The 24110-nt window shown below is 38.6% G+C and overlaps 2 protein-coding genes across 2 annotated transcripts; one reads left to right on the forward strand and one right to left on the reverse strand.

The window, feature by feature from the left end:
* LOC109821369 (keratin, type I cytoskeletal 10-like) lies at nucleotides 1916-2950 on the reverse strand. Its single transcript, XM_020387559.1, has one exon. The coding sequence runs from the start codon at nucleotides 2948-2950 to the stop codon at nucleotides 1916-1918; it is 1035 nt and encodes a 344-aa protein (XP_020243148.1).
* LOC109821370 lies at nucleotides 18194-23822 on the forward strand. Its single transcript, XM_020387560.1, has 7 exons — nucleotides 18194-18578; nucleotides 18686-19099; nucleotides 19550-19641; nucleotides 22714-22786; nucleotides 22847-22971; nucleotides 23042-23129; nucleotides 23194-23822. Exons 1-7 carry the CDS (start codon nucleotides 18194-18196, stop codon nucleotides 23820-23822), a joined length of 1806 nt encoding a protein of 601 aa, XP_020243149.1.

Consider the following 24110-nt stretch of genomic DNA (forward strand, 5'->3'; position numbering starts at 1 on the left):
CCACCCGTTCTGTGCTGATATAGCGAGGATTATTCTGATGGTATCAAGCCTCGCCACAGGTGCAAACACCTCATCAAAGTCCACGCCTTGCTGCTGGACGTACCCTTTTGCTACAAGTCTTGCTTTGTGCTTGAGAATGTTGCCTTCATTGTCTTTCTTCAGTTTGTACACCCATTTGAGACCAATGGGTTTGGAACCTCGCGGTAGCTCCGTGAGTATCCAAGTCTTGTTCTTCTCGATGGCCTCCATTTCCTTCTCCATAGCTATCCGCCATTCTTGATCTGATGCGGCCTCGAGATAGTTCGCAGGTTCTTCAGAAATCAGGAACAATTCCTCTGCAGGAAGATCGATCATCTCCGTCTCCGCATAGATGTCCGCAAGGGATCGGTAGCGTACAGGAGTCATCACTGCAGCTTCAGGGGGTCCGAACGCGTCCAAGGACTGTCTCGGCCAGCTGCAGGTGGTTTTGTTCGGTCTGAAAACTGCCCAGATTGGCCTCTCGTCGGCTCCAATACGGCGGGGATCGTTGCTGCAATTACTGTACTCGGACCAGCACCAATTTGTGGGCTGTTCTGGCCGGCTGCTGGCAGTCCAAACTGGACTTTCTGCTGTCCAGAAAACCGGACTGCCTGCTGTCCAGTTTGGACTGCAGGCGATGCACCGGCTGCTGCGCCGGCTGCTGTGCCGCCCGCTGTTGAGTCCCCTTCCGCTGCGAACTCTACCCAGCTGAGTGGTTCTACGTCTCCATCTGCGCTCCATTGCCATTCTTTTCCTTCCTCGAACACGACATCCCTGCTGACATGAATTCTGCCGTGTTGAGGGTCGTAGAGGCGATGTGCTTTGCTTCCTTCTTCTACCCCAATATACACCATTGGCGTGCTTCGGTCATCGAGTTTCTTGTGCGAAGGACCTGCAATCTTCACATGCGCCATACATCCAAAAACTCTCAAGTGTTCTAGGTGGGGTTTCTTACCAAACCAAGCTTCGTAGGGTGTGTGGTCGTGCAATGCCTTGGTTGGTAGTCGGTTGAGTATGTACACCGCGTGTCTAACCGCTTCGCCCCACATCGTTCCGGGCATATGCATGCTTTTAACTAAGCTTCTCGCCATGTCCATCACCGTGCGATTACGCCTCTCCACTACACCGTTTTGCTGCGGGGTGTACGGTGCAGTGAGATGACGTTTGATGCCGTAGTCTTCACACAGTTTTGTGAACTCCTTTGACAAGAATTCGCCACCACGATCCGTCCTCAATGTCTTCACCTTGTGGTCACACGCGTTCTCAACCTCTGTTTTGAACTTCTTGAAGGTTTCACAAGCTTGACTCTTGGCCTTCAACATGTATACCCACATCCATCGACTGAAATCATCAACGATAAGAAGGAAGTAGTTATTCCCAGCAAGTGTAGATGGGGTGATAGGACCACATAGGTCAGCGTGTAGTAACTCCAGCAGCTTCTGAGCTCTGAAATTTGCTTGCGAAGGGAACGGCAGTCTTGCTTGCTTGGCGACAAGGCATCCTTCGCATAGTTGATTCGGGTGCAAGATCTTCGGCAATCCGGAAGCCATCCTCTTATCAGTCATCATCTTGAGGGCGAAGAAATTGACATGCCCAAGGCGAGCATGCCATAACCAAGCTGGATCGTTAATGTTCGCCATCAAGCACGCCGGCTTACAAGTCTTTAACTCTATCCTGTACAATCGGTTAGTTGAACGTGTCACCCTCATCAAGAGAGCACCGTTCCTATCAAACACCCTCAGGAACTCACCAGAAATCACAACGTTGCTTCCATCTTCAGTCATCTGACCAAGGCTAATAATGTTAGATTTCAAACTTGGAATATAATATACCTCAGGTAGTAGCCTTTGATCGCCGTTGTTGCACTGAAAGAGGATAGAGCCTTTCCCCTTGATCTCTACCGCGGATCCATCACCAAACTTGACGGTTCCCTTGATGTTCTCGTCAAGCTCCCGTATACTCCGCAATTGAAGCATTTGATGTTGGATTTGTCTCGACCACCGCTTGTGCTACTCTCCCCCTCCTGGCGAGCTGCACCTCCATGGCCGAAACCACCTCCTGGACGTCCTCCTCTGCCGCCGAAGCCGCCTCGGCCTGCCTGGCCGCCGTGCTCCCCTCCGCGGCCTGCTTGGGCAGCGTGGTGCTGCTGCCCGCTGCCGTGGTGCTGCTGTCCGCCTCGGCCTCTTTGGCCACGGCCACGCCCACGACCGGCCCCGCGACCTCGTCCTCGACCGCTGCCATCATTGGTTGTAGGTGTTGAGAGGAAGCCTCCGCCGTTCTTCTTGCTCCTTGCTTGCCACTCCGCATGCGTCAACAATAGGTGATCGTCGACGTTGTTTCGAAAAACACGTGCCCTCTCCTCGTGGGCTTTGAGGCGCCCGATCGCCTCCTCGAGTGTCATGTCGTCGATGTCCCCGAACTGTTCAATCGTGGAGACGATAGTAAGGAATCTCTCCGGTACCGCCCGAAGTAGCTTTCTGACGACGTAGTTCTCCTCCATCTCGCCGCCTAAAGCCCGGATCTTGTTGACGACTCCTGTCAACTTCGTCGAAAAATCGTCGACGTTGTCATTCTCCTTCATCCGGAGAAGTTCGAACTCGGACTTCAAGGTCTGCACCTTCGCGTTCCTCACACGATCCGCTCCTAGATGCATTGTTTTCAACGTCTCCCACGCCTCTTTCGCCGTTTGCTTCTCTGCGATCACCATCAAAGTCTCTTCAGGAATCCCCTGGTAGATAGCCGCCAACGCCATCTGATCCTTCCTGTGTTCCACGGACGCGCCTGCCGCGGGCTCAATGGCATCCCACACGTCTTGAGCCTTCATGTAGACTTTCATCTTGATCGCCCACGAAGCATAGTTGTCCCTCGATAACGTCGGGTATTGAAGAGTGAGCGAACCCACCTTGGTCGTCATCTTCTCCGAACTCGTCATCTCTTCAGATCTTGGTTGGTACTTAGGCATACACCGCTCTGATACCACTTGTTGGCTTTCTAATAGGATCGGCCTGAATCAGATCTGAAACTGAATTTGAGAAAATCTGTAATTACTGTAGCAACCGAACCTGCAGTTTTTTTCAGAGAACCGAACAGCAAGCACACACCTGAACCTGGGATGATTGAACAAAAAACTGCAGAAACAAAACAGTGCCTTTCTTTTGTTCGGCTAATACAAAACAGAGAGAGAGAGAGAGCCTTTTGATTTTCGGTGGTGGAATTCCCCTTGTTTCTTTCTTATTTTCGTTCTAACAAAAGATCATCAATTGTTTACATATATATAGGATTAAGATTGCAATTCTAATCTTATCCAATAACTAGAAACCTATCTACTAACTAGTATTCTACTCTAATTAGAATTCTACTAACTAACAAATCTTGGACTGATTACAACTCACAGATCCGACCATGTGTGTTAAATGACTTGTATGATTTTCAGGAAGTCTAATGGATCCCTTCTTTTCTACCATGTGAAGCCAAAATCACGTAAGAGCATATTATCTGTTGGCGCAGTGTTTCTACTTTGACTTTTCACCTATGATTTTGATAGATTCGGCTTAAAGGAAGGTGTCATTGGAAGAGCAGCTATTCTTAGATTGAATCAGTAGTAGTGTATGAGGAAGAACTGAGGCGTCTACTTTAGTAATGAGTCTGCATCTGGAGCTTTGTTTTTGAATTAGTGTACATCTTCCCAAACAGTTTTAGGGTAGTCAAGTTCTTTTCCAAAGAGTGATTAGAAGATACTCGGATTAAAGATGAGTTTTAAGTTGGAATTAGGTATAAGAGGGTCCAACTATACTTTTTTCTCAGAGGATTCAATGTCTTTGTGATTGCTCTTTACAAGGGTTCATAATATAAAGCTTGCTGCTTGTAGGTAGTCCAAATGGTTGCACAAGCAATCGTATGTCCTTGCGATCTATAGAGCATTGCAGCCCATTTTTCGATCAAGTGGGAGTATATTAGTGTTTTGGTGCCATTTATGGCTGCAATATCAAAATCATTTGATATTATTGTTATAATGGGGGTTGGGATAGGATTAAGGGGGCTAGTGAGGTCTCAGATTATTAGCATTTATAGGGATTTGGTGACTAATTGAATGGTCTTATCCCTTGCTGGAAGTTCTCATTATAACTAGAGGTGGGAGACTTCATGTCTCACACATCGATACTCAAATAAGCTTCATATGTTTCATCGATATTCAAATTGGTTATAGGCTTGAGAGGAATTCATCAGGGGTGGTTGTCTGCATAGTGGATAGCATGGTAGAGTCTCCTCTGTTGTACTTTCCTCTACCTATCGAGACTTGAGATGAATATTGCCAGTTGCTTATTGGAGCACGGATCCGAGGTATAATTCTCCCTACTATTTTCAGATGAACCCATGTATGCCATTCAAGCTTCATATCTGAGGTATGTACTACAATTTCAATTGGTAAATAAAGACTTTCAGTTATCACAAAAAAAGAAAAAAGATATGAAGAGTTAGAAAAGAAACAAGTTTGTATCCCAATGGCTCCTGGCCTTGAACTCATTCCTCTGCCTGTCTACCATCACCAAATATCCTTGCTAAATCAAAACCAATAGAATTCCATGTACTAGTATGTGCATTTGTTATGCCACAAATATTTTTTATGCTACGATATTATCCATACATGATGTGTTCTCATCTGACTAGCATTAGAGTGGAAAAGAGCTATTTGCAAGACGCCATCTCTCTCTTAAGGAGCACCCCGGAATATGATCCCCCTCAGATGGATCAAAATAAATCAACTCGGGATCAAGACACCTACTAAAGTGCTAAACAGACGCATGATCAAGGAACCGAAAACTATTCTCTAGAGAACTCCTCTGTCAAAGACCGTTCGCTGCTGAGAATACGCTATCACACGTGCCAGCCATCTGCTGTCTCACCTTTTTAAGGACTAAAGGACATCAATAGTAGAATAAACCCTGAACCATATAATTTTCTGTAAAGGCTGTTTGGTTCAGCCAAAAAAAGTTGGAAATGTCACGATCCTAATTTCCGAATCTAAGAGGAATATTGGAGCCAGGCTAAACCTGTGAAAAGTCCTCTAAAAATATACATTCATCAAAAGACTATAAAAATAATCTCTATAATCCCAAAAGTCAGCATTAATCCAATTAATTTGGTATAAACAAATAATTCTCAATTTGAAATAAAACTCGACCTAAAGGAAAGAATCTCACTATTACAAAACTTTCAAATTATCAACTAATAATCAAAGACTTTATTTAACCTTCACCTAGATCTCACTATTACAAAACTTCAAATTATCAACTAATAATCAAAGACTTTATTTAACATTCACCTAGAAGACAATAACAATCTCGAATTTTATTCATTGCTCCATTCTAATAATTTGAAAATCATTAATTTCACCTAATCCCGAGTCTCTGAAAAGAATGAAAACAACACAATGATTTAACAACTCAATAAGTGGATAAATTCATACATTAAACACTGGTTTTGCAAGACTAAAACAGATTGACTTGATAAGCAAAATACTAAAATAGTAGAAAATATAATGTAACATTTTTAAAATATATACATGCAATGGAAATAAGCAGATCACGTCTTAATATGGTCAACACTTCAATACTCTGGTTGACTTGGCAAACCTCACAATTATATAGTCGTGGTTAGGACGGTGAGACCCAAACTTTTGCTCTTTAGCTCTAAAATAAAAACTTCATAGAGGTACATTGAGCCCTGTATAGATGACTTACTTACCCCCAACATATACCAGTATATTGATTTGAGATGAATATGCTTTAAGAAAAATAAACAAAGTTTATATAGAAAAATACTATTTAAAGAATTGCCAAAAGACAACCAATAGTAAAATTAAGCAATCACATATGCATCTCAACTTACTAGACACGATTGTCAACAAAGAAATAAGCATACACTTATACCAACATATTTGCTTGCATCACAAAGTACAATTTTGCCAACAACTGATATATGAATGAATCATACAAAATGACATAACCCATTAGGAACAAATCCACATATACTTACTATCATTTTGTAGGAAAAATACACTATGCACAATGCATAAATTTACCACTTACTCAAACATGAAAGACTATTGGAATACCAGTTGTGACGCCTCTTCGAAATCACTTAGGATTCCTACATAATATATACAAATAACTATAGGCGTCAAAAATTACATGTAGGTCCCAAACATAATTCAAGACAGAGAGAAGACGAAGAACGTCATCATCTAGGTCAGAGAGGACTAGCCAAAGCAAAGTGTTTGTTGGAAAATTTGTAATAAGAAGAAAACTAATAGAATTGAATGTTTTATTCTCTCTAATTCAATTACAATTTGATTTCCTGATTACAAAAGAGAAGAAGATCGACGGAGATCCTCCCCTTTATTTAATTCTGGGTTCTTCACGGTGGTGATGAGATGCCTCCCTCGAATGTTCGCGTTGAGTTTGCTTCTCGTTGACGATCCGAACGTCTTATTTCACTAGAACGTGGTCTTCTCCTCACGATTTGATGCTATGGAGAACTTGCATGGTAAGTTTGAAAGAACTCTTGATGAGTTGATAACTCTGAATGAGTTTGAAACTCTATGAAAGAGTTGATTTAACCAAAATCGGTTTGTAAGCTAAGGATGAAGAAAGTTCCTGTTGCCGATCTCCAAAGCTCCAACAATTCCCCAAAAAGCCAGTCGATCCAGAGAGAGAGAGAGAGAGAGAGAGAGAGAGAGAGAGAGAGATAGAGCTCTAAACTCAGTTGAGTTTACTCCTATTTATAGGGGAATTAAGGGGTGTAACTGTCCCCTTAATCCGCTCCTAAGTGGGGTGGAAATCCCTCCAATCGTGGGGGGAAACAGTTTTTAGAACCGTTCAGCTCGAGCTTGAACGAGCCAAACGCCAAAAATAACGTTTTAGGCCCGAACTTTGCGTTTTAGACCTGAAACGCAGAGTTGGGCATTTTTAGTTGGCTCAAAACGTAGTGGTCGCACCGCTCTTTGAACTGGGAACGCAATAGTGAACCCTGTGTTTTGAATCTGGAGCGCGGGCATGAGCCCTGTGTTTTGAGTTTGGAATGTGGGCATGATCCCTGCGTTTTGAGTCTGGAACGTGGGCATGACCTCTGCATTTTGAGTCTGGAACATGGGCATGACCTCTGCGTTTTGACTCTGGAACGCGGGCATGACCTCTACATTTTGACTCTGGAACGCGGGCATGATCTCTACGTTTTGAGTCTGGAACATGGGCATGGGTCCTGCGTTTTGACTCTGGAACACAGAGGCGAGGCTCAGGTGAGCTTGGCGAGCTTCAGGCTAAGTCTAATATTCAGGCAAAGTCCAGTATTACAGAGGACTTCAGAACATAACTTGTTGCGAAGAACAAGTCATAACTTTCAAACCATAAGTCAGAATTGGACAAACTATTTTCGTCAAAAGTATTCTTCATTATTGAATTCATTACAACTTTGATCGTTTACAATGAATTCAAACAACAACAACAAATATTATAATTTTCTAGAAAATAAACATAAGAACTGTTTATCAACTCTTGCTTGCGTGGGGTCTTCGCTTGTGTCGGGATGTTGATATCCATGGACGACAGCGGATCAGATTTGGTTGCCGAAAAATTAACAAAGCTCCTACTTTACTAATAAAGTATTCGCTTGAAGCATTGAAATCGACCAAGTGAAATCAGTAGCTCTTCTCGAGATTAAGATCAAGCCTAATCTCAAGGATGGATGGGGGGAAATACGGGTTCAGATCCTTCGAAAGCCTTCCTCTTTATGCTGAAGTTCACCGGGATCTGACTTACCTTCACTGTAAATTCGTACTCCTTTGAATCCTCAATCCAGTAGCACCTCGCCATCTTGATAAAATTCTGCCCCGCCCCCGTGAAATGAGCCCTATGCCTATATTTATAGGCTTTGGTTGGAGGGTTTTCGGATAAGAATGATGGATTTGGTTTTATCCTTAGATGACAATTGTGTAACCATATTTGGAGATGATATCTAGGCAGTTAGGAACATCTGGAATAGAAGAAATCCCGTGAAAACAGCAAAAAACGCGTTTTGGACGTTCTGGATAACTTTGGGCCCGGGACAGACCACGGTGACCCGCACGTGCGCGGGTCACCACGAGGTGACCCGTGCACCATGCAAGTTCTGAGCCTTATTTGAGTTCTTTCGGTAATTCCCGACTTTCTCAGACTTGTACTTTCTGCTGATTTGCGTATTTGGTTGTCTTGTTGACTTGTACGCTTCGCTGATTGATGAGCGCGAGCTGACTGACGAGGGCGTTCGGTCACTTGGAGCTAACCGACATGCAAGAGCTGACTGATGAGCGCGTTCGGTCATTTTGAGCTGACCGACGCGCGCGAGCTAGCTAACGAGCGCGTTCGGTCACTTGGAGCTGACCGACACGTGCGAGCTGACTGACGAGCGCGTTCAATTACTTGGAGCTGACTAACACGCATGAGCTGACTGACGAGCGCGTTCGGTCACTTGGAGATTACCGACGCGCGCGAGCTGACTGACAAGCGTGTTCGGTCACTTGGGGCTGACCGACGTGTTCGATCACTTGGAGCTAACTGACAAGCGCGGGCCACTCGGATAATCCTTCTTGACTCGGATGATGATGTTCATCGTCTTCTTTTCATCTTGAGCTACGTGCGGACATCTATAGGCATTTTTAGAAACCTACAGATACCCCCTCCAAAGTATTTAAGACTCATTCTTTTATAGAAGAGTCCGGAATGCTTTGGATAAGATAGGCCTGGTTTTCAATTTCTTCAGTACTTTGTGAAGGAGATTGGGTAGGACCTGTGAATGGCTTCAATTCTTAACTTCTTCGGTCTTTAATCAACTCAGTATCTTGTTGAATAGATAAAGTTCTTCTGGTACTACATTTATCGTCTGACCGTTATCGAAATCTTAAATTAAAGTTGATACGTAAGTTTCTGAACTTAGCTCATGTCATTGAGTTGATGTTGACCTGGTCATCTTTGTCGGAAATTGGTATCTGAATGTGATTGAACTCCCTGGAATCATCCTTTGACTTGGAATTTTTCCTTAGCATTATTTTGGCGAAATTATCGATGCGTTGACCGACATCGACTTTTACTGTAACGCGTTGTCCGGCATTGGCCTTTGTTGTAATGCGTTGATAGGCGTTAACACAGTTTATATTCGTACATTTGCTGGAGTCTACATAGTTTAAGCCCTTAAGGCATTGAAGTGTGGCGGTCCCAAGTGTCGAGGCTGCAGGAGCAACTATTAAAGTTGATTCATCTGCAGGTATGGATCTTATCCTGAGGTTGTCAGATGTTCAAGTCACAAGACTAAATAATAAAGCTGGTGCGTCAGTGATTATCGCATTTATAGGATTTTTGGCAAGAGCTGACTGACAAGCGTGTTCGGTCACTTGGGGCTGACCGACGTGTTCGATCACTTGGAGCTAACTGACAAGCGCGGGCCACTCGGATAATCCTTCTTGACTCGGATGATGATGTTCATCGTCTTCTTTTCATCTTGAGCTACGTGCGGACATCTATAGGCATTTTTAGAAACCTACAGATACCCCCTCCAAAGTATTTAAGACTCATTCTTTTATAGAAGAGTCCGGAATGCTTTGGATAAGATAGGCCTGGTTTTCAATTTCTTCAGTACTTTGTGAAGGAGATTGGGTAGGACCTGTGAATGGCTTCAATTCTTAACTTCTTCGGTCTTTAATCAACTCAGTATCTTGTTGAATAGATAAAGTTCTTCTGGTACTACATTTATCGTCTGACCGTTATCGAAATCTTAAATTAAAGTTGATACGTAAGTTTCTGAACTTAGCTCATGTCATTGAGTTGATGTTGACCTGGTCATCTTTGTCGGAAATTGGTATCTGAATGTGATTGAACTCCCTGGAATCATCCTTTGACTTGGAATTTTTCCTTAGCATTATTTTGGCGAAATTATCGATGCGTTGACCGACATCGACTTTTACTGTAACGCGTTGTCCGGCATTGGCCTTTGTTGTAATGCGTTGATAGGCGTTAACACAGTTTATATTCGTACATTTGCTGGAGTCTACATAGTTTAAGCCCTTAAGGCATTGAAGTGTGGCGGTCCCAAGTGTCGAGGCTGCAGGAGCAACTATTAAAGTTGATTCATCTGCAGGTATGGATCTTATCCTGAGGTTGTCAGATGTTCAAGTCACAAGACTAAATAATAAAGCTGGTGCGTCAGTGATTATCGCATTTATAGGATTTTTGGCAAACCCTCAGCCATCAACGGGTTTGATGAGCCTTTACCTACTACCGTTTGAGTCGGGCTAGCATGCAGATTTTTTTTAGATCCGTTCTGCATGTAACGTTGTGCTAAAAGAGTTAACTCTTTTAGTGCTATAATATTGAATACGTGGGCTTCATTTTTCTCACGAGAATAGATTACCCGACAATGCGTGTTAAGCATTGACCTATCCTTACTTATGCTTTGGAATAAAATTCCTCAGACTTGTATTCTGGTGTCTTTTTCACTCGGTAAAAGACTAAAGTGGCAACATATGTTAGACGTAGACTTAAGGATTTTTTGGCAAATCCTCAGCCATCAACGGATTTGATGTGCCTTTACCGATTATCGTTTGAATCGGGCTAGCATGCAGATTGTTTAAATCCGTTTCGCATGTAACATTGTGCTAAAAGAGTTAACTCTTCTAGTGCTACGATATTGAATACATAGACTTCGTTTTTCTCACGGGAATAGACTACCCGACAACACGTGTTTGGTGCTGACTCATCCTTACTTAGGATTCAAGATAAAAATCCCCAGACTCGGATTCTGGTGTCTTCTTTCAATCGGTGAAAGACTAAACCAGCAATGCGTGTTAGGTGTAGGCTTATCTCTATTTAGAAGTCGAGATAAAGCTCCTCACGTGTGTAAGGCACGGATTTTGGCGTTATGAATAACAACCTGCCACAATGTTGAATATGTGGGCTTTTGTCCTTTTTTTACGGCAAAAGACTAACCGGTAACGCATGTTAGATGCTGACTTATCCCTACTTAGGCTTTGGGATAAGAGTCTCCAGACTCGGATTCTAGTGTCTTCTTCAATCGGTGAAAAACTAAACCGGCAACGCGTGTTAGACGTTGACTTATTTATACCTAGGATTCGGGATAAAATTTCTCACGCGTGTGAGGCACGGATTATGGTGTTATTAATAACAATCTGCTATAATAGTGAATATGTGACCTTTTATCCTTTTTTATGGTAAAAGACTAACCGACAACGCGTGTTAGGTGCTGACTTATTCCTACTTAGGTTTCAGGATAAAAGTCCTCAGGCTCGGATTCTGGTGTTTTTTTATGGTAAAAGAATACCAGGCATGACACTCTCTGGGAACTTCCCGTGAAAGAAAGGAAACAGTTTAGACTCGTATACCTGTTGGAGTATTGAGAAGCAGTTTATACTTGTATACTTATTGGAGTGTCATTCAGCTTAATTTATCGTTATAACGCCAACTTCAACCAAAGTTTGGATGCTATTTTTGAGAGAAAAACAAGCATTGGTAGGATGAAGGACCCTCATGTAGTAAGTACAGTACTTTGGATCCGAAGTATTGTCAGCTTCCTCCTGATCTGCGATAGGTGGTAGTTTGATCTTGTTGTTTTTAAGGAGGGACTCGAAAATGGCTGGAACGTCTTCGTCCTTGAAGGAGTACTCTTTTTAGAGTCTCGGATTCGGAGTCTTTTGCTATCTCCAGGATTGCTATTGTGACGTCTGATTAACATCAACAACTGCTGCAGGTGCTTTCCTCTTACCACAGGAGACGAAGCTCGAGTTCGGAGGGTTAGCCGTCGGTTGGCTTCTTTCAACTTTCTTCCTTCTGAGGAAGCGTTCGGCCTGCTCTCCGTGCATCTCTTTCTAGGTATTGGATGGTGCTACTCCCATAACTTCCAACACGTCTAAAGAGAGGTTGTTGTGAAAGGTTTTTAGGATGAAGTCATTTATGATCGAATCTCGGCAGTTCATCGCCTTATTCCGGAAGCGCTTGACGAAGTGGTTGACCGTCTCGTCGTATTCATGTTTCTCATCAAAGAGTGTCCCGATTAACACCTCAACGTCATCATCAAAGAAGTGAGTGAGGAACAGATTCTCCTGGTCGTCCCAGCTGTTGATGCTTCCAGGCTTGAGACGGCGGTACCAATCGAAGATGTGTTCGCGAAGGGTACCAACAAATGAGTGAACCATCAATGCTTCATTACCGGAGATTATGCCCAAGTGAGACTTGAAGTAGATCAGGTCCTTAATGGGCGAACCCTTCCCGTCAAACTGTATGAAGTTAATCAGGTTGAACTTCGCCGGATACGGGATCGACTCCCACTCTCTTGGGTAAGGGTACGGAATACCGATCTTCTTCACCTCTCGAGCAGACATCAAAGCGTTAATTTTTCTCTTGAGATCTTGCTGAGAATTTGCTGGCTCTAGAACATCTCCAAGATGAACCTGTTCTTCCTCTAAGTCTGACGTACACCAGAAAAAACATGTGTACGTCAGCGTGCATGGCACACGGTAAGATCCCACAATGGAGAAAGAAACGATCGAACGACCAAAGTAAAAACAGGTAATAATAATAATAAAAGTATGATATTAAAATTCTAATAATTTAAATGTAATCCACACTATAATAATATAATAATCAGAAGAATCCAAAAATTAACCAAGTAACAAGATCATGCAGCTAGCTATCAGAATAATCATCCAAGTATCAATGTCATACAACTAGATGAAATTAATACTTAAAATCTACAACAAGAGATGTAGTACGTTGAGCAAAATAATCCAAACAAGGAAACCCTCATGTATATACCATATGTCTCAAATTGTAGATAATTAAATATTAACTCCGATATATGTATGAAAAGAAATACAACTGGACTACATCTCATAAGTATCCATAATCACCTTAAGTAACAAGGTCATGTAACTAGCCATTCTATAATAGGTCACTGGTTCACATCTCACACAGAGTCAACGCTCATATCATCAGATACTGACTGTTCACAATTCCCCTATGTTAATCCAATACCGCTACACAAACTCGGTCAGAAGACTACACGCAATTCGTTTTCAGCCTGGTCCGGACTCAAGCTAAACTCGGGTGAATATCAAACTCACGGACCAAAGTAGCGACATTAATCTACTTTGACCTAACAAACCAACCTCAGTGGCAACACCGATCCACTGGTGCGAGCCTAGGAGATATATCAACAGCCTTATCCGATAACATGAACAGATACTTTTCCACATCCAACATCTCTTGTATTTCTGAGTCAACAACACACAAGCCTCTAGGTCTTATTTATGTTACACAGGTCACTATAGTCATAAACTCCTAACAATTCTCAATCACAATAAGGAACAATCAATGCAATTAATCACGTACATTAGTATCATAGTATATCAGACAATCAAAATTAAGAATTATAAATCATAAACAACGTCTACATAATTCAGAAAATAATCTTTTTCTAAATAATTTATTTATTTAAATAATCATTTTGCAAAGTAAATTCTTTTAGTTTATTTTTCATTATAATAATCCAAAATATTCTCTTTTTCAAACTAAATTCATTTAAATTATTATAATTATAAAAAAAATGATTCTTTTGCCGAATTAAATTCTTTTAATTCATAATAATTATTCTAAAATAATATTTAAAATAGATATTAATTCAAATAATCCTTTTGTATTATAAATTCCTTTAAAATTATCTTTCACCATAATTACTCTAAAAATAATCTTTTAAAATAATAAATTAACAATTCAAAATAACCTCTTTTCCAAAATAAATTATTTTAAATTATCTATTATAATAATTATTCAAAACTAACCCTTTTTCCAAATTAAATTCTTTTAAGATATTTATTATAATAATTATTTAAAACTTTTCCCTTTTCCAAAATAATTTCTCTTAATTTATTTCTCATAATTAATAACTCCAAAAATCTTTAAAATATTCTTTCTTTTAAAAAAATCTCAAAACAACCCTTTTTACAAAATAATTTCCCTTTAAACTATTTATCATATTATCATTATTTAAATATTATTCATTAACAAGCCCACACAGTTATCACAATATTCATACCATAGTATAATCAAATCACAATATAGTCCAAGAAAATTCATAATAGGTCTAAAAATTAAAACGACAAGTCAAAGAGAAAGGGATCTTGCCTTAAAATCATGTGCAAGCCTCTGAAACAAATAGCAAGCAACACGTTCTCCCTTACCACACGTTGATGATCACGCTCTCGTGTCGGTATTATGCATCACAAAGCTCTTAAAATTCATAAGAAAAAGATCTAGGGTTTTTGAGAGGAGAGGGTAGATGCTAGGGTTCAGAGATATGATAAAAAAAGAGGAATTTTCGTGAAAAACATAGGTATTTATAAAGGCAAACCAGAAACAAACCCGTTTTATCCGAACTAGGAAACCTAGTCTGACTGAAAAAATCACCTTCGGTATTTTGGCTATAACTTTCTCATTCGAACTCAGAATAGGATGATGTAAGATTTGTTGGAAAGATGTTAAAGAGATCTATAAATTTGGACTTTTGAGTTTTTCTAGATTCTAACTACATCATTGTGCAAAATATAGAAAATATTAACTGGTCATTTTTCCTAGATTTCTCTTCATGCATGTTTTGTTCATTTGCACTCATATATTCAGAAATATACATTGAATTGATCTCAAATCAATTCTTATCATACTCAAACATTAAAATATGTTATTTTTTAGTATAAAATATATTTATCATTATTTATCATGTAAAGTTTTAAATTTATGGGGTTTTATATTCTTCCCCTCTTAAAATAAATCTCGTCCTCACAATTAAAATAAGAACCCAAGGACAGATATAGAATGATATCCATAAGCAGAGGAGACAAGAAACAAAAATTAGTGGGGAGTTACAAGACAAGAAACAATGGAAAGTCCCGGAGTCAAAATATGATAAGATAGGGACAAAACAAAATCTAACAAGAAAATATGATAAGGGCTCAAGAATAGTCTCACTGATGAAATAAGATATGTATCTAAATTGTCCACTATATTCTTACTAGTGAGGACTCGGTACCGTGACCATGACCTACATAGGTCACCACTAAAAACTGTCACGTCCTGCTTCCCAAAATACCAGGGAATCGGAACGTGAACAAGCCCACGACGTATTAGATTAAGGAGAATAAATAAAATAATCATTTCTCCTCAACCTAATACGCTAAACGTCTAGAAATAAATACAATGCAAAGACATAGGTCCCCGATCACAGATAGCAAGAATATAATAGACAAACTCAGAACAAAATATCCATATCACAAGTGAATATTATCCAAGATATAATATTCGGGTTAACACACCCTTATACATATCTAAACAGATGAATACTGAAGAAATATGAAATACATTGTTCAACATAAATAGAAGGGAAAAGACTACGAAAACAACTTGGATCATCAAATAAGACGCGATACTGAACTTCGGGCTATTCTTCAACTCTATATGCAAGGCATTCCTACTGAGAATTTTCTGGCTCTGGCACATCTCCAAGCTGAACATGTTCTTCCTCTAAGTATGACGTACACCAGAGAAAACATGTGTACATCAGCGTGCATGGCACCCGGCAAGATCCCACAAGAGAGAAAGAAACGATCGAACGACCAAAGCAAAAATAGGTAAAAATAATAATAGAAGTATGATATTGAAATTCAAATAATTTAAATGTAACCCACACTATAATAATATAATAATCAGAAGAATCCAAAAATTAACCAGGTAACAAGATCATGTAGCTAGCTATCAGAATAATCATCCAAGTATTAATGTCATACAACTAGATGGAATTAATACTTAAAAATCTACAACAAGAGACGTCGTACATCGAGTGAAATAATCCAAACAAGAAAACTCTCATGTATATACCATATATCTCAAATTATAGATAATTAAATATTAACTTCGATCTATGTATGAAAAGAAATACAACTGGACTACATCTCATAAGAATCCATAATCATTTTAAGTAACAAGGTCATATAACTAGCCATTCTATAACAGGTCACTGGTCTACATCTCACACAGAGTCAACGCTCATATCATCAGATACTGACTGTTCACAAATCCCCTACGTATATCCAATACTGCTGCACAAACTCGGTCAGAGGACTACACGCAATCCATTTTCAGCCTAGTCTGGACTCAAGCTAAACTCAGGTGAATATCAAACTCATAGACCAAAGTAGCGACACCGATCTACTTTGACCCAACAAACCAACCCCAGTGGAAACACTGATCCACTGGTGCGAGCCTGAAAGATATATCAACAATCTTATCTGATTACATGAATAGAGACTTTCCTACCATAACATCCCTTGTATTTCTATGTCAACAACACACAAGCCTCTAGGTCTTATTCATGTCACACATGTCACTATAGTTATAAACTCCTAACGATTCTCAATCACAACAAGGAACAATCAATGTAACTAATCATGTGCAATAATACCATGGCATATCAGACAATCAAAATTAAGAATTATAAATCATAAACAACTTCTACATAATTCAAAAAAATCTTTTTCTAAATAATTTATTTATTTAAAATAATCATTTTGCAAAGTAAATTCTTTTAGTTTATTTCTTATTATGATAATCCAAAATATTCTCTATTTCAAACTAAAGTCCTTTAAATTATTATAATTATCAAAAAAATAATTCTTTTGCCGAATTAAATTCTTTTAATTCATAATAATTATTCTAAAATAATATTTAAAATAGATATTAATTCAAATAATCCTTTTGTAAAATAAATTCCTTTAAAATTATCTTTTGCCATAATTATTCTAAAAATAATCTTTTAAAATAATAAATTAACAATTCAAAATAACCTCTTTTCCAAAATAAATTATTTTAAATTATCTATCATAATAATTATTCAAAACTAACCTTTTTTCCAAATTAAATTCTTTAAGATATTTATTATAATAATTATTTAAACTTTTCTCTTTTCTAAAATAATTTCTATTAATTTATTTCTCATAATTAATAATTCCAAAAATCTTTAAAATATTCTTTCTTTTAAAATCATCTCAAAATAACCCTTTTTACAAAATAATGTTTCTTTAAACTATTTATCATATTATCATTATTTAAATATTATTCATTAACAAGCCCACACAGTTATCACGATCTTTAAACTATTTATCATATTATCATTATTTAAATATTATTCATTAACAAGCCCACACAGTTATCACGATCTTCATACCATAGCATAATCAAATCACATTTAAATATTATTCATTAACAAGCCCACACAGTTATCACGATCTTCATACCATAGCATAATCAAATCACGGTATAGTCCAAGAAAATTCATAATAGGTCTAAAAATTAAAACGACAAGTCAAAGAGAAAGGGGTCTTGCCTTAAAAACATGTGCAAACCTCTAAAACAAATAGCAAGCAGTCCAAAACTGCAAACAACATGTTCTTCCTTGCCGCACGTCCATGATCTCGCCCTCGTATCGGTATTGTGCTTCACAAAGCTCTCAAAATTCATAAGAAAAAGATCTAGGGTTTTTGAGGGAAGAGGGTAGCTACTAGGGCTCAGAGATATGATAAAAAAAGGAATTTTTGTGAAAAACATAGGTATTTATAAAGGCAAACCCGAAACAAGCCCTTTTTACCCGAACCAGGAAACCTAGCCTGACTGGAAAAATCACATTCGGTATTTTAGCTATAACTTTCTCATCCGACCTCAGAATAATATAATTTAAGATTTGTTAGAAAGCTGTTGAAGAGACCTACAACTTTGGTCTTTTGAGTTTTTTCCCTAGATTCTAACTGCATCATTGTGTAAAACATAGAAACTCTTAACTGCTTATTTTTCCCAAATTTCTCTTCGTGCATGTTTTGTGCATTTGCACTCATATATTCACAAATATACATTGAATTGATTTCAAAACAATTCTTATCATACTCAAACATCAAAATATGTTATTTTTTTAGCATAATACATATTTATCATTATTTATCATGAAAAGTTTTAAATTTACGGGGTTTTACTTCTTTGTTGGCATAGATATATAAATTAATAATATAATGTACTGTATACTTAAAGCGTATATGCTTCTAAACCTCCCAAAGCAAAAGGAAACTGTGTCTCAATCTGATACTTCTTCCAAACAGGCAGCTGATCTGATACCTGAAGTCATGGATAAAGGTGCAAATCCTGTTGTTGTGAATCAGCTTCTTACTAAAGTTGTTACCTCTTCTGTGAATTCTGGAGCTGAAGTACTATCAAAAAATACAAATGAAGTGGTCTCTGCAGCTGATACAAATAGTGTTGTGCATGTTCAGCCTGTTTTGAATTTTAACAAAGGAAAAGATGCTGTACTCCCTGGTAGTTCTTGGCCTCAAGTGCACAGAAATAAAAGTAAAGGAGTTAACCCCTTCTCTCCTCTCACTAACTTGATTTCTGCATTGGACCCCTCAACAATTGATAGAGGGGGTGAAAATTTAAGAACCTATCTTTTTGGAATGTTAGGGGATTAAATAAATTCCCTAAACAGCATTTGGTTAAGAAACACCTTATGCAATATCATCTTTCTTTCTTAGCTCTTATGGAAACTAAACTAAAGCTGGTTAAAGTTCAGGCAATAGCTAATAAAATTGCTATAAACTGGAAGTGTGTCTCAAATGCTAATAACTCAGATAAAGCCAGGATTATGATTCTGTGGGATCCAAATATCTTAGATGTGCATATCATTGGCTCTTCAGCTCAACATGTTACCTGTGCAGTTAATTCTTTGGATGGAGGGTTAACTTGTGTTATTTCCTCTGTTTATGGCTTCAATCATTCTGATGGGAGAAAGTCATTATGGACAGATTTATCCCAGATACAGCATGCTTTTGGGACTTTACCTTGGCTGCTCTGTGGTGACTTCAATGCTATGATTAGTGAAGATGAAAAATTGGGTGGCACAACTCTATCTGAAACTGATACCAGGGATTTTAATCATTTCATTGATAGTAACCAGCTAGCCCATCTAAAAACTATTGGATGTTTTTTTACTTGGAACAATAAGCAAGATGCTACTTGTCACGCCCCGCTTCCCAAAATACCCGGGAATCGGGACGCGAACAAGCCCACGACGTATTAGGTTGAGTAGAAATAAATAATAAAACTCTTTCTACCCAATCTAATACGCTAAGCGTCTGGAAATAAATATAACACGAAGTCACAGGTCCCCAATCACACATAGCAAGAATATAAAGACAAATCAGAATAATGAATAGACATATCATCAACAGTAAATCATCCCAGACATAAAAATATGGGTCAAACACGCCCTTATTACAAAACGGTTCAACTAGGAATAAAATACATAGTCCATAAAGAAAGTACTGTTAAATAATAAATCCGTCATCAACTAGAGAAAAGTACGGTAAAAATGTTTTAATGTTCATCAACTACTATAGAGAAAACTATTGCGCTTCAGATTGTTCTTCTACTCCACCTGCAAGGCACTCCTACTGAGAATCTTCTGGTTCTTGTACGATTCCGTACTGAGGTTGTCCGTCTCCTAAATCTGACGTACACCCAGAAAATAGGAGTACGTCAGCGTGTGAAACACACGGCAAGATCCCACAGAAATAGGAACGATCGAACGACCAAAGCAAAACAGTGATAATAATAATAGCTTGCAAATGAAATTACTAATAATCTAAATGCAATCTATCACTGAAATAAAATCATCAGAAGAATCTAAGAAAACCATCCAAGTGTCAAGATCACGCAGCTAGCCAACATGGTAATCATCCAAATATCCAAATCACACATCTAGATGGAATTAATACTTAATTACCTATAACTTGAGACGTAGTACGTCGAGCGAAATAATCCAAACAAGGAAACCCTCATATATATACCTTATGTCTCAAATTATAGATAATTAACTATTAATCCCGATCTAGGTGTGATCAGAATACAACTAGTCTACATCTCATAAAACCAACCAAGTCCACCATAAAACACGCAAGCATATTATTCTTGTTTTACATGTTATTTGAATTGGGAAAGAATATTTTCATATATATAATCGGGTCCCCGTAAAGTCGTCCGGGGGCCATCCTCAAGTCAAGTTTGGCTCTCCGGCCCAAGTATATATATAACTCACAATATCAAGAAAGCGCATATGCCCGTTTATATAAATGTTATATTCTTCGTCCAATTCCCCTTTATATCCCCATGTTTGTCATATTAATTAAGTAACTGTACATGAAATATTGTGCACTAACCACAGAGTAACCGTGGAACGACTTCTGCAAAAACTATGAAAATAATCGTGATCCATAACACGTCTGATCAAGAGTGCATCGTCTAGTCAATGCTATAATAATAATAATAATAATCAAGGAAACCTCATACCGGGATATCGATATCAAGGGTACAGCCATGCCTTGAAAGCACGCTTATAAATCATACTTTTAACAGGAGTCGTCTTCATGTAAAGTCTCTCCTATTAGATAACAACTAGGTGATAAAACGAGTTCCATACAATCATTCATCCACAAATCCCACGCATATAATAGCATATCACAGTTTAATCTAGGCATGAAATTCATAACAGATCTAAAATTCTAATAAATGCCCAATAAAATGGAATTCCACACGTACGACAAATATAAGAATAGATAATTCATAAATTCATTTTCCAACATAAACTCCTTTTAAATAATTCTAAAAATATTTTTTAATTATTATTTTTAATATTCTCTCTTTCAAAATAATTTCTTTTCTCATTATAATTAATCTAAAATAATTTCTTTTTCAAATTAAATTCTTTTAAATTAATACGATTATCTAAAAGATTTCGCTGCCGAATTAAATTCTTTTAAAACATTATAATTTCCCAAAATGAATCCATTGCCGAAATAAACTCTTTAATTTATTTATTACTATAATATTTCAAAATAGTCTTTACAAAAAAATTCTTTCTTTCAAATATCTCATAATTAATTATAATATAATCGTCAAAATATCATTTCATCACATACGGCTCAGAATACATATCATACCCCCTCTTTACGAATACAACCACTCAGTAATTATCTCATTATTACTACTAATATTACTCATCAACCAAACCACACAGATAATAACAGTCTAATCTATGCAATTAATAAATACAGATATAAATAATAAAATGATAAATCGATCGAAGCGGGATCTTGCCTCGGGGTTTGTCGAACGTATCGACTGCGGCGAAGAGCGGAGTTCGGGTGACAGCGGCTTGGTGACTTCGGGTCTCGAGGGGGCAACGCGGTTAGGGGAGCTCGTGAAGGTGGAGGACAGCTCGGAGTTGTCGGAAGCAGCGGAAGAGGCGACACGTCGAGGTTCAGGCGCGACCTGGTGTGAGTAGCGGCGGTTGTTGGTCGTGGTGGTGGATCGCAGGGAGGCGGCGAGGAGGCTAGCGTGGTGGTCGGTGAGCTGGAGTGTGTGGAGAGCTGCGGGTTTGAGGGGAGTGAGCGGCGGCAAAGGAGGAGCAGAGGAGCAGCGGTCGGCAGCGTCGGCTGATGGAGGCGAGCGACGAGGATCTGGTCGTCGAGGCGTCGCTGAGGACGGCGAACGGCGGGGTTTGAGGTGGCGTGGTGGTTGCGGTCGTCGGGACAGAGCGGTTCTAAGGCTGGCGGAGATGAGGTGGGGGGCGAGGGGTGAGAGGGGGTCTGGACGGCGTCGGCGGTGGGGCTGGGCGACGGCGGTGGGCGGAGGATCTGGAAGGAGGGGGACGTTGGTGGTCAGTGCGCGATCTCGTCGGCGTCGGGGTCGTCGTCGTTTATAGGAGCGGGGAGAAGAGGAGGGGAAACTGGAGTTGGGTTTTGTGAACGAGAGAGGAGGAGGAGGATGATCTGATGTGGGTTCTTTTGAGGGGAGAGAGAAGAGAAAAGAAAGAGTACGGTGAGAAGAGATTGGGAGAGGAGGTGCTGTACGATGATATATTTTTATGGGAAGAGAGAGATGATGGGGATATTATAATATTTGAAAGAGAAAGATTAGAGAGAGAGGGGGAAAGATTTGATTACGGAGAACATAATTGGTATGTTTTTTAACGTGATTGCTGGGGGATTGGACTTGGATTTTGGAGGAGGGATTTGATTAAGGAACAAAAATAAGGAAGGAATTCAAAATGAGAGAAATTTAGGGAAAAGAGATTATGAGAATATATTTGCAAGATATTCAGAATAATAATATTAATAAATAATTAACAACTAAATATTCATATATTTGTATATGTACTAATGTACTAAGCTCAAATTTACATAAAAATTATTAATAGTATCAATAGTTAAAATAATTATTTAAAATATTCATTATAACTATAAATTAATATTTCACAAAACTAATAAATACAAGACTATATATTATATTTATTTATTTATTCATTTATTTATTTTGAAAACTCGGAAAATTCCAGAAATTAGGAAAAGTATTAATAAAATATAATATATTATTTTAAATACTAGAAAAATTTATTTAAATACGTATCAAAATTCACGGTTGTTACACTACTACTAGAGTTTGGAGTAGATTGGATAGAGCATTAGTGAATGATCTCTGGATTAATGCTTATAATTCAAGCTAGGTAGAATTTCTTCTTCCTAGTTTTTCTGATCACTCTCCTGCTTTTATTTCTATCTTTGAGGATCAAGTGCAAGGTAAGAAGCCCTTCAAATTCTTTAAGATGTGGATCAAGCATGCTAACTATTTACCTACAGTCTCATCCATATGGAATACTTCTATTGTTGGCCACACCATGTTTTCTGTCTGTTCAAAGTTAAAGCTCCTGAAAACAGCTCTGAAGGATCTCAACAAAAGACATTTTTGTAATATCAGTGAGCAGGTTCTTAGAGCAAAGGTGGATCTGGAAAATGCTCAAAAGGCTTTATTATCTGACCCTTTTAATGCTTCAGGTTCTTAGAGCAAAGGTGGATCTGGAAAATGCTCAAAAGGCTTTATTATCTGACCCTTTTAATGCTTCTCTCATAAATCAAGAAAAAGGTTTTATTAAATGCTCAAAAGGCTTTATTATCTGACCCTTTTAATGCTTCTCTCATAAATCAAGAAAAAGGTTTTATTACTACTTTCAACAAACTTTTGGAGTGTGAGTTATCATTCTATCAACAAAAAGCTAGAATCAAATGGAATCTTAAAGGGGACAGATGCACAAGGTTTTTTCATTCTGTTATCAAAAGTAACAGACACCAAAATAGAATTATGATCCTGTATAACAATAATGGAGATAGAATTACTGAGGGAGATGAAATTGCTATGGAGCTTGTTTCTTACTATAAATCCTTGTTTGGAGCCTCAGTCACTACTATTGATCCTGACATTGACATAATTCATAAAGGCCCCTGTCTTAATGATCTTCAAGCTAGAGAACTATCAAAGCCAGTTACAAAAGAAGAAATTAGGAGTGCTATCTTTTCCATGCCTGATGACAAGGCACCAGGTCCTGATGGGTATAATGCAGCCTTCTACAAATCTGCTTGGTCTATTGTGGGAGATGAAATCACTCAAGCTATTGAAGGTTTCTTCAAATCAGGAAAATTATTGGGGACTGTCAATTCAACAGCAATCACTCTCATTCCTAAGGTGAAATGTCCTACAAATCCTGCTTATTTTCGACCAATCTCTTGCTGCAACTGCATTTACAAGTTCATTTCAAAGATTCTAGCAAACAGAATATAATCTGTCATGGGGATTGTCATCAGTGAATCTCGGTGTGCTTTTGTTAAGGGTAGACAAATCCAAAATAACATCTTGCTTGCTCATGAACTAGTAAAAAACTATGGTAGGAAGCACTTATCTCCTAGAGCTATGCTTAATATTGATATTAGAAAGGCCTTTGACACAATTAACTGGGGTTTTCTGGATAAAATGCTCAAAGGTTTGGGTTTCCCTAAAGTTTTTGTTGGACTTGTATTTCAACCCCAAAATATTCCATTTCTCTAAATGGTTCCTATCATGGCTATTTCA

This window comes from Asparagus officinalis, chromosome 8 (assembly GCF_001876935.1).
Source record: "Asparagus officinalis chromosome 8, Aspof.V1, whole genome shotgun sequence".
NCBI classification, from domain to species: domain Eukaryota; kingdom Viridiplantae; phylum Streptophyta; class Magnoliopsida; order Asparagales; family Asparagaceae; genus Asparagus; species Asparagus officinalis.

Bases quoted from the DNA above. Each gene is read 5' to 3' on its own strand.
- LOC109821370 (XM_020387560.1), top strand. From the start codon at position 18,194: ATGCTTCTAAACCTCCCAAAGCAAAAGGAAACTGTGTCTCAATCTGAT. The intron at 19,100-19,549 runs GTAACCAGCTAG...CAACTACTATAG, and splicing joins TTTTAATCATTTCATTGATA to AGAAAACTATTGCGCTTCAG. The intron at 22,972-23,041 runs GTTCTTAGAGCA...TTAATGCTTCAG, and splicing joins TTTGTAATATCAGTGAGCAG to GTTCTTAGAGCAAAGGTGGA.
- LOC109821369 (XM_020387559.1), bottom strand. From the start codon at position 2,950: ATGACGAGTTCGGAGAAGATGACGACCAAGGTGGGTTCGCTCACTCTT.